This window comes from Epinephelus lanceolatus, chromosome 1 (assembly GCF_041903045.1).
Source record: "Epinephelus lanceolatus isolate andai-2023 chromosome 1, ASM4190304v1, whole genome shotgun sequence".
Classification (NCBI taxonomy): Eukaryota; Metazoa; Chordata; class Actinopteri; order Perciformes; family Serranidae; genus Epinephelus; species Epinephelus lanceolatus.
The window spans coordinates 24,955,946-24,970,875 of NC_135734.1; the positions used below are offsets into that span (position 1 = coordinate 24,955,946).

General features: G+C 39.9%; 1 protein-coding gene across 1 annotated transcript; it reads left to right on the plus strand.

Moving 5' to 3' along the window:
- The first annotated feature begins 1,047 nt into the window (after positions 1-1,047).
- LOC117257148 (ras-related protein rab7-like) lies at positions 1,048-13,256 on the plus strand. The gene is made up of 6 exons (XM_033627087.2): positions 1,048-1,432; positions 7,131-7,193; positions 8,587-8,713; positions 8,876-9,094; positions 11,550-11,678; positions 11,832-13,256. The coding sequence occupies exons 2-6, from the start codon at positions 7,141-7,143 to the stop codon at positions 11,925-11,927; spliced, it is 624 nt and encodes a 207-aa protein (XP_033482978.1). The 5' UTR covers positions 1,048-1,432; positions 7,131-7,140; the 3' UTR covers positions 11,928-13,256.
- The last annotated feature ends 1,674 nt before the right edge of the window (positions 13,257-14,930 follow it).

Sequence of the window (14,930 nt, forward strand, 5' to 3'; positions counted from 1 at the left end):
CTGGGGCCTCTGCATTTCCTAGGCCAATGCAGCGAGCCTCTTCCACTGAAGGCAAAGAGAGCACACCTCTCTGCCCTTCCACGTGCAAACCAGAAAAGCCTGAGGCGGAGAGAGAGCAAACCTCCCTGCCCTTCCATGTGCCTACATAGAAAGCCTGATGCAGGGAGAGCAGCAGCAAAGACCCCCCAGGAGCAGAACAGAGCAGCATCAATGACAAACAGAAATGACACTGATAAGTCAGACACAGCATGAAAAGTAGGAGCTGGGCTGGAAGCGGGTTGCAAAGCGGCTTGCAGAGGAAGCTGCAACAGAGGGCAGGCCAAATCAGTTTAAATAGGCGCCCTGAATGAGATTTGCATAGAAAGGAATCATGTGATCTATCAGCTGACTCCCTTCCATCAATCAGCTGCTCCATCAGTTGATTGGGCTGTTTGAGATCAGCTAATGTAGCTAGGATGGGAGCTGAGCTTGACATCGTGTCCTGCCTGAACTAAGGGTATGTTCAATTTGAATTTGAACCAAATTTGACCATTTTGTCAATGAAAGTATGTGTAAAAACTCTCCCTTTTGAAAATAATCAAAATTAGAGGGGAGATTCTAGGTCCAGTTGCATTTTTTCCCCGATATCGTAGCTGAGCAAATGTACATGATATACCTTGAACCTGTATATCACTTCAACCCTAATTTAACATATCTTTTATGTTGAATCTGCCTTTTGTGTGTCCCCCAACTTTATGGGATGGGAATATTAAACTGCTGAAATACTGCTTTTACACCCACATGTGGAGGGACCTTATTAAACTGAACCTCTATGGGCCTACCAATCATATGATGTAACATGATATGATGTTGCACTGATGACAAACAGCTGAAACTGCAGCTGAATCTGAACATATAACCATATAGTCATTATATTACATATATACTGATTGCTCTATCTTCCAAAAAACAAACTGATTATTTCTGCAGAAGCCACGCAGAACTTTTACTGTGACATAGAGAAATCATTCACAGGTGGGCGGAGACTATCAGCGGGCTGCGTGTGACGTTTCACGTAGACGTTGTTTTGGAGGAGGAAGTGAAAGGGGAAGAGAGAAGCTGGGGGTAGCAGATAGTTAGCTCGCTGGCAGGCAAGCATCTAAGAAAAGTGCCAAATTTACACACCACTTGTCGATAATCTGCCTCGTCAATCTACGCCGCGGTTTTTATTAGCGTCCACGCAAAGGGCAACACATTTTTCTAACAATTTGAAACGAGGTACTGCCAAATTAACGCTAGCTAACGAGTTCGGTGCCAGCGAGCTAGCTAGCCAGCTAACGTAACGCCTAGTTAGCCACTAACGCTAACTGCCCTGAACAATAACAGCTAGTTAGCTCGCGGACAGCTCGGTTCAAGTCAAGAAGTCGCCGCTCCGGTGTGCTACAAGTTGAAAGTAAGTACAGGAGACGACGACAGACTGTTAATACGTATAATGTTTGCTCAGTCATCATTTCGTGTCAGTGTCCTATTAACGCCAACGCTACAACGGCTAATGGTGGTGCAATGTTTTTCGAGAAGCTGGTTGACAAAAACAAGGCCGGCCTGTGGCTCCTCTGGGTCGGATCCAACAAGGAAGCAGAACCGGGGAGACGAGGTCGGTCGAACAAGGCTTTGTCAAAAAACAGAGAAGCCCCCGTTGTCAAATAATGACAGAGTGATTTAGCTACTTTAATTTTTACTTGTCCATGCATATTGAGGTGGAGGGGGTGCGGGCTACACTCAGCTTTTCACCTCAAACTCACCACTCTCTGCTGCTGATTGATTAGTCTTCTGTCACTGTGGATTTTGACATAAAATATTTTGATGGTGGCAAGGATCGAGTTCATGTATGTCTTCTGTCAACAGGCTGTATGAGAAAAATACCCTGTTGTCTCTGCCGTGGTGTTGCCAGGCAGACTATGTTTGTCTGTGTTAAGTTGTTTTTGTTTCGGTTGTGACTCACAGGTCACGCAGGTACTCGTCTCTCAGTTTATTTGTTTGATCATAGGTGTGTGTTTTAATGATCTGATGGAGCTACAACGCCCATCACTTCTGCCAAAAAGCTTGCCAAGATTAAATGTAACCTGAAATCCACTTCCATCCATTTTTTTTCTTGTTGAAATTAAAATGTTGTCCAGCTTTCTTCATTAACTTCATCTAGATTGGTTGTCAAGATCATATTTACTGAGTATGGACACTGAGACATGTTTCTGCTATTGGCAACCAGCAACCATACTGGAGTTTTACCCTGAAACACCTGCCTGGCAGTTAGGATCAGCTCTGATATGAGATTCGTTTAATTTTCTTGAATATAATACAACCTATATTCATGCTGAATCATCATGGCTAAAATGTTTTACCCTTTTTTCATGGTTAACAGTGTAGCATACTCAGCTGTGTCTCTTTTTACCTTCACCCTGCACAGTGTACCTCCCAGTTTGTTCCGCTGTACTGAAGTACATACCGTCAGTGTTTATTGTTGAATGTCTATATATATGTCTGAAGGCTTATGTGGAAATGTTTTTACATTTGATACAATCCTGAATTGCAGCAATGAAAGATTAAAATTGAGTTACTGTGTAATTGTAGGGAAACACCTTGTTTGTAAGCATTGTTATATAGGAATCTGTTACTGCATGTGATATTTTGTACTCCTTTAATACAGTAGTATAGTGCTTTAATTGCTTAACATGTGTATGTTGTTTTCCGTTCTGTCAATATGCTCGATTTTGACCGCACTGACGTGACTCCTTTTGTTAACCCTGGGTCACTGAACCATCTGTTAATCACATTTTGTGTACTAACCAAGATGCATGTTACGTAGCTAACCTGGAATCATGAAGATGGTGTAACTTTCTGACGTGTACAGATGGGTTTGAGCGTTGAGAAACATCTGAAGCCATCCAAAGTTATATTTAGTTTGTTTGTGTCTGTGGGTGTACGGGCGTAATCCATATCAGAGGTGATCTGTGAATTCCAGCTGCTTGTGCCAGTAATTTACTGGCAGAAGGGTGATTTCTTAATTGAGTGCAACACATGACAGTTTTGAGCACACATTTCACAATAAGAAGCTATGAACAGTTGGCTAGCTAGTGCATTGATGGGTAGTTGTCAGTTTTTTTTTGTCTTACAGATGTTTGCCCAGTCATCCTTTTTGATTCTTAAATAATGTAAACAGATGGAACACTGTCCATGAACAAGGGATGGATAAAACATCAAAAGAAAAACAATGTGGCTTTGAAAAATAATTAACATTATCAGTATTACAGTCACAGATTTCACAAATTAATTGATAGCCAGTTTGGTGGTGGCAAACTAAAGGTGAAACTTTCTGTGTTGCACTGATAATTTATGTATTTGGGTCATTTTTAGGGACCAGAGAGAGCAGCTATGCATCAAACTCATAATGGTAGAGACAGGAAATTAAATATTAGACATGGAGCCAATGGATCAAATTTACTTTTTCCTAGTAGAGGAAAAAAAAACACATTTAAATACCAGGACACGCTCTAATACTGCTCTAAACTATGTGATCTTTTGAATATTTTAATGCAAAATCATGCAAGAAAAAGGTTTACACAGTTATTTTAGCTAATGCAAACAGCATGAAAAAATGCCCATGACACATTGGCTACTTAAAACCAGCAGCACTCTTAACAAAAAAAAAAACAAAAAAAACGACAGATTATTTCATATACATACATTTTTTTAAAGACAATTAACTGGTGCAGTAAATGCTATGTTTTTACAGTGCCATACTATCATGTGTTTTCACAGACAGGTAAATACTGTAAAAATTAACTTCACATTTTATAATTAAGATTAATTCAGTTTGTCACAAAATGCTCTGATACTAGTATCAGTGAAAGCTGGCAGTTGATGCTGGTGTATTAGCTGATTTCAAGAGTCTTGAGACAGAGGGACTCGGACTGTTTGTAGTGATAAACATCCACCTGATGTCTTACTTTGTTGGCACTCAGGAATCAGTGTCTAACGCTCAGCTGTCTGTCAAAGGTGAAAGACTGGAGTTGAGTTTCTTTTGTAGTCATGTGACTGTGGTCTGAGTACATCTAGATTTCAGGGATGTACTGTTGTTCATGCTTCTGTCAGCTAATCAGTCACTAGCATATAGTGCTTCACATGTTGTGCTTCACAGTATGGCAGTCACTGGAGTGCTGTCCTTGTTCAAGTCAGAAAGAATGCAAGTGTACTCTCCAGCTCCTGAGGGGAACTGAAGAGTTTGTATCTTATAGGCTCAGTTTAAGAATTTGGATTCATTTTAATAGCTCGTGATTCAGTGTTAGTTGAATCAAATTTGTTTGTTTTTTCCCCTCGATTATTTTTAAATAAGTATGGCTAATGTTCTATAGATGGCATGCACCAAAACCTGTTTGAGTTGGTGGATTCCTTGGCATGTGTAAAATGTCATTGTGCTTTGTGCTCAACCTATGTTTACTTAAGTGAAGAGCTGATGGGAAGTGGTCATGTTTTCTGCTAACTGTTGTCTAATATGTCATCATGCTTCACTGATCAAAAGCGATGACAGTAATCACTTGTATTCCCCCAAATCAGAGACAGAATACTTTTCGTAAAGACAATTTTGTTTTCAAATCACAAGTGTCAGTGAAAGGTAAAAGGATACTTTACTCATTTTCAACCAGCTTTGTATCATAACTGTGGGTAGTATGTGTGAAAGAACCTCCACTTAACCAATGCATAGATACCACCCCTTCCACTGGATGATGCGTTTTTGCACATGATCTTGTACCGACATGCAATTGAACTGTAAAACTTTGCTGATCGAGTATAAATCAAGATTATTTTACTGCACTGCTTATTTCTCACCTAAATGCTTCCATAATGATATTTTAGTGCCCTGTTTGGCTGTAATTGTAGTTGTGTTTTCTACCTCTTAAGCAAAAGCGAATGCCACAGACCTTTTTCTCTGTGTTCTCAGGTCATGTAGCACCTGTTTCAAAAATATTTGTGTCTTATTATTACTGCACAGACAGGCCTTATTTCCAGCAGTGAAATATTTCTTTGAGATACTCTTCAGTGAGTGTTATGAGGAAATGTATTACATCTCACAGGAACTGATTTATTTAAACCTTGTATCATAGGCAGTGTTTCCACCAGGCAGCTGCTACTGCTGCTGTTCTCACTGAGAGTGAGCTCAACTACAGTAAATTTTTTCTTCTCGTCAATAACAGTGTGCTGGACTGTTTACGTGGCACAGATAAGACATAAGTATGAAAAAAGATAATGCAGCTTCTTGTGAAATCAAGGTTTGTTTAAGCCTATTTGAGTAAGGATTAAGACTTAAATGCTGCCATTTTTTGATTATTTTAGAGCCCCACAGTTCATCTCATGATACGAGTTTCCTCCATTATAAGTGAAAGTGAAATCTGTGAAGGTAGGGGAATACTGTGGACAGTTAGAAGGCAGAATTAATAACAGTAGGAGGGAGTAAAGATGAGCCTCTGTCATACTTCAGTAACTCAGACACCAGTGATCAGGATCAACTGTATGATGCATGTCATTGTTTCTTTCTGGCATTTCTACAATTACACACTTAACTTCCTCAGTTTTGTGGAACCATGGTTGAATGAATCATCTCCCAGATGCAATTTAGATTTTTTGTGGAGTGAGGTAATTTCCCATGACGCCTAAAAGAAATATTGTACTGAAAAACTTTATTTATTGTTATTTTTGTACATAGCCATGGCAGCAGGAAGTAAGCACAGACTAAAAGCAAGTATTATAAAAACCCTCAGCTGATAAAAGATTGAATATAGGATACTGTACAGAGAGAAGATTTTTGCCATGGTGGCCTGTCAAAACCAAACCTTATCAGTGAAAACATCATCTAGACAAAAGATGGGGACAATAGATAATTTGCTCTCGCTCTGTCATTTATTGTGCAATATCTCAGATCTTACTTTCTTAACTTTAAAGAGACGTGGAGGAACTGACTGACAAACTGAAATCACACAGACAACAAGATTATTGTTGTTTTGTTGGGAACACCTGGGGCCGTATTCACAAACCATTTGAGAACACTCTCAAGTTAGCTTAAAAATTTCTAGCATGGAGTCCTAGTTTTGGAGTGATTTAGGAAACTTCTCAAAGCAACTCTGAGCAAGGAAGGGACAGAAACTTTCACTTTAATGAGGAGGTGTGGTTGGCTCTGTTGCTAGGTATGACACAGTCTATTAACAGATGTAATTGGTTGTTCTTTTGCGAGCCTGCAAGGTGTGGACACCCATTGGAAATGAAATGAACTGCGTCACAATATGAGACTGAAAATGTTGTCGTTGTTTGGGGACGGTTGTGACAGACCCAAGTCAGCACTGCTGCACTCTTGCATTTCCCCAGTTGCCAAATATCTGAGTGTTGTGATCACTTTATTTCTAGAGCTGTTGTGTTGGGTGGGACTTAGATGGCCTACAGACATTATCCCTGCATGATCTAATCTGAAGCATTTTATTTACTCCCTGTCATTCTGCGTTTGGAGATTCTACTTCATTGTCTTTCTCTTAGAAGTCCACCTACCTACTCTCAACAGTTTTTACCTTAGGAGCTCTCTTAAGGGCTAAGATGCTTTGTGAATAACTTTTCTTTACCAGGACCTCGTCTTAACCGTAAGGGGAAACTCGTAGAAAATATTATTATAACATTTTCTTAGAATATTGTCACTAGTGATGTAGTGATGTTGATATTTGCAAAAAAATCTAGATGTGTCACTCCGTTTGTGTAATACGTAGAAGGAGCGAGTCCTCTAGGAGGTGACTTCCTGTGGCGTGTGAGGGAGAAAGAGAAAGAATGATGTGTTCCTCGTGATTTACCCAGCAGCCAGCTTAGAGAGCACATGACTGGAATGAACGGTATTCAATCCTGATTGGTCCAGGGCCATGAAACTCTACACACAAATTTATAGAGCAATGTTTTCCAAAGGTCCTGACTGCACAGAAACAGATTAACCTTTGTATTGATTGTATTGTCCCTGAACAATAGAAACTGGTGATTGGGCTGTGACTTGAAATGAAGAGGTTAGGAAGGCACTGTCGAGTGCTCCCTGTATGCTGAACTTTATGCTGTTTGTCTCTCTGCAGCTGTGGAAAAATGACATCCAGGAAGAAAGTTCTCTTGAAAGTCATCATCCTGGGAGATTCTGGGTGAGTCACATCACAAGATTTTTCTCTCCTTCATTTCAAAACCAGCATGGAAATTATCAGTTAGGTCTTTTCTAAAAATAGTTTGGTGGGAAACAACCTTAATACCAAGGTATTATTTTTGTCCGATTACTGAAGAACGGCTTGTATCAGTGTTACTTCCTTGCTGGCAGGAGTATTACTCGGCCATAAGCTGTCTCCAGGCAGAACAGTCCTGCTGTTCCTCAACCATGCTTCTTAACATTGACTTTCATGCTGAGTACTGCACAGGAGTGTCTGTGAACAGTAATTATGTAACAAGCTCTTGATGTTTCACAGCCTGTCTTAAAGTAAGTTTAAGTTTGATAAATATTGTGATAATAGATACAAGCAAATCCACTCCTCTACCTCTACTGTTGATGTCACAATATTTTGTCTGTGATTTTGGTACCAGATTTTAAACTATGGCGATTTATAAACTGTTTTTCACAATAATGGGCTCCATTTTAAGGCATTTCAAGTGTGTTGTGTTGGGATAAAATCCAGATGTGATTACCTACACAAATATGTTTCCGTTAGCCATATCATACATCTGTTTATATGCACATCGGGGTCGACACTTCTCTGGCTCAGTGTATGGTCATAATGCACTTGAAGGTGTTTTTTGTAACTGCAAAAATTGTAAGAAATTTGATTTAGCAGTTTAGTTTCCAGCAAAAAGAAGTATAACTAGTCAGTTAACAGTTATCCATAACTAACACAAACTTGACTCAGGTGAGAGTAAGCAGACCTGTCCAAGACGATCTGTAAGGTCTGCATGGTTCATAACAAAGCAGCATATCAGAAATATATTTTGGCTCCTAACCACTGAATAGTTTAGGGTATTGATCTGTATACAGCTCCAGCAAATACAGATCAATTCTCTCTCACCCACACAGATCACCCAGTGTTTGCACTGATTCGGGATCAGAGTGAATTTGCTGGAGCTTTTTTCTCTCTGTCACTTTATAGATGACAGAAGTAGTGATGATTGATCTCATTTGTAATTTATTATCTCATTCATGTAATTCATTGTCATTGCCATTATCACATGTGTAGAGACAAAATGAGTGGTTACTTTATGACAGACCGCTAACTAAAGTAGTTACACCTGGGAGGTATCTCGAGGAATCAAATTTCAATCTGTCTGTAATGCGTCTTGGTTGCATTTCCGTTTGTGTGTAATGAGATGACTCTCCGATCCGCCCCAAGATGCATAAAGTGGTACAAAATGTAAATGGGATCTTGACTACATTCATATACCCGTCTGTAAATGAATCTTTTTACTGTGTAATTCTTGCAAGCTGTCAGCAGACCTGTACCGCCTTTTATTTTTTCAGTCTCTGTTATCCTGCTGTCTATTGTCTTCTACTCTCAGTGTTGGAAAGACCTCCCTAATGAACCAGTATGTGAACAAGAAGTTTAGTAACCAGTACAAAGCTACAATAGGAGCAGACTTCCTGACCAAAGAGGTGATGGTGGACGACCGGCTCGTTACAATGCAGGTATAGTACAAGGTTGCGTCTTTGAGAATGAAATGGTTGTCACTAGATACACAAAATGGCATGAGTGTTATTCATTTTCCCCATATATGTTAATATTTGTAGCTCGTCTGCTCTGTAATCGTGTCCATACACTAACCTTTTTGTCTCCTTGTGGTTGTCTAGATCTGGGACACAGCTGGACAGGAGAGGTTCCAGTCTTTGGGTGTTGCGTTCTACCGCGGTGCTGACTGCTGCGTGCTGGTGTTTGATGTGACCGCCCCCAACACCTTCAAGACACTCGACAGCTGGCGAGATGAATTCCTGATCCAAGCCAGCCCTCGAGATCCTGAGAACTTCCCGTTTGTGGTGCTAGGCAACAAGATTGACTTGGAGAACAGACAGGTTGGTATGGGTGAATAATGCCTCCACACCATGACCTCATTTTAAATCATTACCCATGCTGCATTCAAATGTCAGATCACTCAAACACTTCACTACTTAACTACATTAATGGGTTTTGGGCTGTGAGTGCTGATGAAGTGCTTTTGAGCACACAGCTGCAGTGTGCTGCTTTCGCTCACTGTGTACAGACGGAGCGAACACTGAGCCCTCAGAGATTTAAATTAACGTCACTGTCATAATGAAAGTGCTCAAACTGCTGTATGAGGAGTGGAAGAGCAATTTACCTGGGCAACGGATTTTCTCCAAGTAAAGTTCGAGGCTTGTAGTTATGCATGTTAATAAGGGTCAGTGTTTGTTACTCACTGTAGTATGACCCACAAATAGCATATTATTGGTGTTGGATTAGATCAGATGCAAACAAAGCAACATCATACTATCCTGGGTTCAACTTTAAGGATTGCGCGATTGCCTGGGGCAAATTAAAATTCACATCAAGTTAGTAATTCTACCAAGTCACTCGCCCATAAGGGGTAAAAGAAAACTTAAACACACTGTTTTCTGCAGAACTCATGATGGAAGTAGCTAAGGAGTGAGCCATCTCTCTTCCTTCTCAGCTCTGTTGATAGTTGTACATGCGCGGGACCAATCAGGCACTCATTAGAAAATGGTGGCAGGTAAAGAAAAAATTTATGAACTGAAGTAGCATTGTAGAATGTGGGCGAAACTCCAATTATGTATTGTGTGGTTTGCTGCAAGTGGTTTTATAAAGGTACGTCAAAAGTAAAAAATTTACTTGGGCAAGTAAATTTCGGACCAACTTCATCAACCAGTAAATGAAAAAAACAATATCAACTTTGTACCCTGGCTCCACAGAGCAAAGAACATGGCTTACTGCAAGGTACATTTTGAATTTGTTTTTGACCGTCTTTTTTAGACTATTGTCATTCCAGTTTTAATTATCAAAGTGTTAAAACGTTCACGTAAAGTGTGCAGGACAAGATCAAAGGGCTAGAATCCCAATAGCACCCGTGTGCATCACATTCTTTTTGGGCGGGGACGTATTTCGCTTTTATGTTATCTTTTATAACAGCAGGGATACAGACAGGAAATGTGGATTTGTTCTATATTGTAGCCACTCGGCCACTCGATGCCCTTGTGCATGACAGTCTTGAGAGTCCATAAGGATGGACATTGGAACTTTATAATATAGATGAAAATACCGCCATCTTTCTGCACAATGGTGACCTTATATGGCGTATGATAGATCTATTCAAATACACATTTAATTGGGCTGGATTTTAAAACGAGAAAATGTCAGACATTTTCAGCTTTTAGTATTGACAAATTTAAACAAATGTAAATTGTTAAAAGTAGCAATGCTTATATCACATTTGAAATAAAAACAAATATTTTTGTCAAATATCTGACTGAGGAACATCATATAATGCAGAAACAGAATAAAAAAGTGCTATCACTGCACAGAAGCATAACAAGTGGCATTAACAGCAACTAATAACACACTCTCTCTGTCTACCAGCGTCTCCTTCTCTCCCTTTCCCTTCTCTGTACCCACACACGCACATACCTCCCCTCCTGACGTCTTCCTCTGTTATCAAGTGTTTAGGAAAATACAGGACAAAGCTTTATACAGTCTATGGCAGCAACAGTCAAGTTTACAACAGCAAAGTCACCATGTAAACTCAATAATACCGCAGTGAAAACAAATCTGACATGTCAGTGAAATAATGTTACTCCAGACATCACAATACTGAATGAAAAAAGTAATGTTATGTAAGCACAAAGAACACAGACATCAGTATCAGTCATTCATCCTGCTTTCTGTTGACCCTCTACCGAGGAGACTCACTGTCTGCAGGTTGTACATGCTGAATGTACTCATAAAGTTGCCTATTGGCTTTTTACTGGCGAAGGTTTTACTGCACTTAGGTACAGTAACAAGCGTAATTTTTGTCAACTAGAGTAATCATGAAGTTACATCACCTTCATTTGCACCGCGACCTCTCTACTGTTCTCTGACCTCACTCCGTGTCGTGTTCGTGTGTGTCTGAGTGTGTGTGCTGTGTGGAACAGGCTGCAGCATGATGCTACATGAAACCAAAACTCAAAAGCAATAATAGAAGAACAGATAACGTCAGAGATCATTAACACTACGGTCTTGATTAATTTTTCCCAGCACTGGGTCTCAGTACTCATCCCTAGCCGGGCTACTCGGAGGTTACTTCTGGGCTGAATGTGGCCCGTGGGCTGCCAATTGAATAGAGCTAGCGTATGATTTTCTTCATCTGTTTTACTCAAAAAAGAATGATGTGAAACAACATTTAATGCAAACATTCTGACTTAATTAAAATGATTTTCTGTTGAAGACAACCATGAACTCATCCTTGTGCATTCCAGCTCACCATATTGATGAATCTCTTCCTCTTTATTCACACAGGTAGCCACCAAAAGGGCTCAGGCTTGGTGTCAGAGTAAGAACAACATCCCCTACTTTGAGACCAGCGCCAAAGAAGCCATAAATGTAGAACAGGCATTCCAGACAATTGCACGTAACGCCCTCAAACAAGTGAGTTACAGCTGCTTGAAATGAAAAATTAAAGACCGTTAAGATGAGTGCTTGGATATTTGCATATCTCAGTGCATGAATAACTCAAAACCCAGTCTTTATTACTTTGTCAGTCTGATTTTCTCTTATGTTCTCTCATTTGCTGCGTTTCAGGAGACAGAGGTGGAGTTGTATAATGAATTCCCGGAGCCCATAAAACTGGATAGGAATGACAGAGCTAAACCTTCAGCAGAAAGCTGCAGCTGCTAAGGGACAACTTGGACCATCTCCTCTCTTGGCTTTCTGAAACACCCTGTCACCGGTTACATCACCTGCACCTTGCTCCCAGGGAAAAGACTTCCCTACTGGTCTTCCTCCTTCGCGCCACTGTTCATTCCATCGACACAACCCCTCACGCAGTACGCTGCACATGGATGTACCCCACACACACTTAGAACACAAATTAATATGCTAGTGTTCACTCGCTGATAAATCCAGTGCCCAAAGATCACACAAGAGAAGAATGACACCCCCCCTTTGACCTCACAGCCCCCCCGACTCGATAGTGAGTGACCTCCTGTCCTGCCCACCCACTCTTCTGACTGTGGCCCCTGACTCTCACACTGAGGGGGCGCGATGGTGCCATGTTCAAAGAGTGCAGTTGGGAACACTAGATGGACCGGCTGAAGCTCTGTAATGTGAGATGATGTTGGCTAATGTCAGCATCCCAAGTATCTAATTCTCTCTTTCTGTTTTCTCTTTGCTTTCTATTGCCTAGCTGTCAAGAAATAATCAAGTTGAACTTTATATATATATATTATATTATATATGTATATTTTAATTGGCTTATGGTATTTCTCGAGCCAATGTGAAACACATGCTTGTTTTTTTGCACTTTCTTTTTATGTTTTTGCCTTTAAATATTATAGCGGGATGACTGATTTTGGGCAACGTCTGCTACCACACGCCTTTTGGTAAGCTTCAAATTATACCTCCTCACTCGTTTTCCATGTCAAATATAATCCCTGAGAATTTGTGGAACACTTTGGTGATTGTACTGCCTTTTCCCTACAAGGTCGTGTGTTAGTGGGTTTATAATGGCCTCACACTGCAGAAGAAATGTTCCTTAGTAGACTTTAAGTAAAAGCTGATAACGCAGTCACAGTGTAAAACATGGATTAATTCCTTGATATATTAATATTTGCCTTTTATGTAACATTACTTGTACTGCTACTATTACTGCTGTATGTGTTATGTCCTTCATCAGACATCTTTCAACGCTTATGGAATTACAATACGTGTCACCAACACAGCATACACCTGTCTTCTGTCATGTCTTTGTTATTGCTGTTCTCTCTATCTGCTTGTAGCTCAGGTTGGCTAAGTACTTAATATTTTTAATGGATTGTGCATTACGGTGTATAGATGGTAAAGGTTTATGGATTGAACTGAAATGGATGTTCTCTCTTTCCATTTAAAGAAAAGATCCAACTTTTTGCCCTGGTATTACTCCTTCTCCTTATAGAAAAAAAATCACTGCGATGCCAATGATGTTGTCAAAGAAAATTGGGACGTCAAATAATAAAAATCTTGAATATATCAATGGTCTAACAATGTCTCATTTCTTTTTTACTTTCTACCTAATTTCTTACAGTTTTTTTAGTACAACCAATTTCATTTCTGTGTTTTCAAGCTTGACTTGAAACATAAAACGGGCCTCTCTCAGAGCAGACATTTTGACTTGTCATAGGAAAATCAAAGGTGTTACCAACAACACTAACAATGGATCTTCTCTAGTCAAGTGTTGCAATAAGTTGTGACTGAGCCAACATGCATCTTACCTGAACCAGAAATCAGAAAAGCTGAATGGAATTCAGCCATCATTAATTTCATCATATACACCTGTGCTTTTCCCACTGTGACAAGTCAAAAACTTCTTCTGTGACAGTTTAACTGTGTGATGCTATGCTTGGATGAACTGCAGTGTTTAAAAAACGTGGTACATCCCTCCACACAGGTGTTTCACCACCTTTAGCAGGTTCCACTCAGGACTGTGAGGGTGTGCATGCAAGGTGCCTGACTGACAACCTCCTGACTCTCCTATTATGCTGCGTTCAGTGGAGCTCATGTTTACGACATGGGAAGTTGTGAAAATGAACTTGTGAACTTGGAGCTCTCAGAAAATTTCCACTTGCCAGATCATGAATACCACATTGAGGGTGTTCATTTACACTTTTCTCATGACCACGGTAAACACGACCCCATTTGAATACAGCATTAGTGTAGCTGCACCTTCACCTGTAAAAGTTTTTGTGATTGTTTTGAATTATATGGAAGTGGATGACTTTGGCAAACTCAATTTAAATCAGTGGTTCTCAAACTCTTTCTGTCATCCCCCCCACCCCTGAATTTTTTTTTTATCAATCATTGACAATAATTGGGAAGCAACTAACAAAACTGGATCCATGTTGATTTTTAGTCAAATAAAGGCCAGTGTGATAGCATCAGCAAGCTTCATTTATTTTCACTACATAAATCATATTCATTCAGCTCAGTTTGACTCCATATTTTTACCCTGGTCATCCATGCCCCACCTGTAGTGGCTCTATGCTCCCCCTCAGGCTGGGCACGCCACAATTTGAGAATGACTGGTTCAACTTAACTCCTTGTTTGCCCATATAATTATCACTCAGTGGTTTACTGAGTAGTAATATAATATTTCCCTTACACCACAGCATAGATCCACCTAACTTTAATGTCAAAATAGGTCAAATTCGCTAGGCTAATTGCAAATGTTTAAGTTTGCATGGCCTTGAAGAATCTAAAAGGACTTTATACACAGTCAGGTTTGTTATTGTGGCTGTAAAAAAAATCTAAATTCCATTTTCTTTTTTCCCCCTTTTTTTTAAAGATTTATTAATCTGCAGGTAATCACATTTAAGTTATCAAGTCTTTTCAATATCAGAGGCATCCTTAAAAAGCACATGTAAGCTATAAAGTGTGTGAGTGTGATCATAGCATATCCTCCGAGATTGCCAAAAAAAGACTTCTGTGTCCCCAGTGGTGTAGCCACAGCCCTGCACAGAGCCATGTACATTTCTGTGTGCTCCATGAATCAAACAGAGGTTGCATTTGTGGGATGTCAATAATTGACAAAAGTCATTTTAGCACACTGAGCCCAGATATTACACCATCTCATCATTACTCAGTTATCGATTTAATAAGAATTAGACTGTTGGCAAGGCTAACACAGAAACTCAAACTGAAATGTAG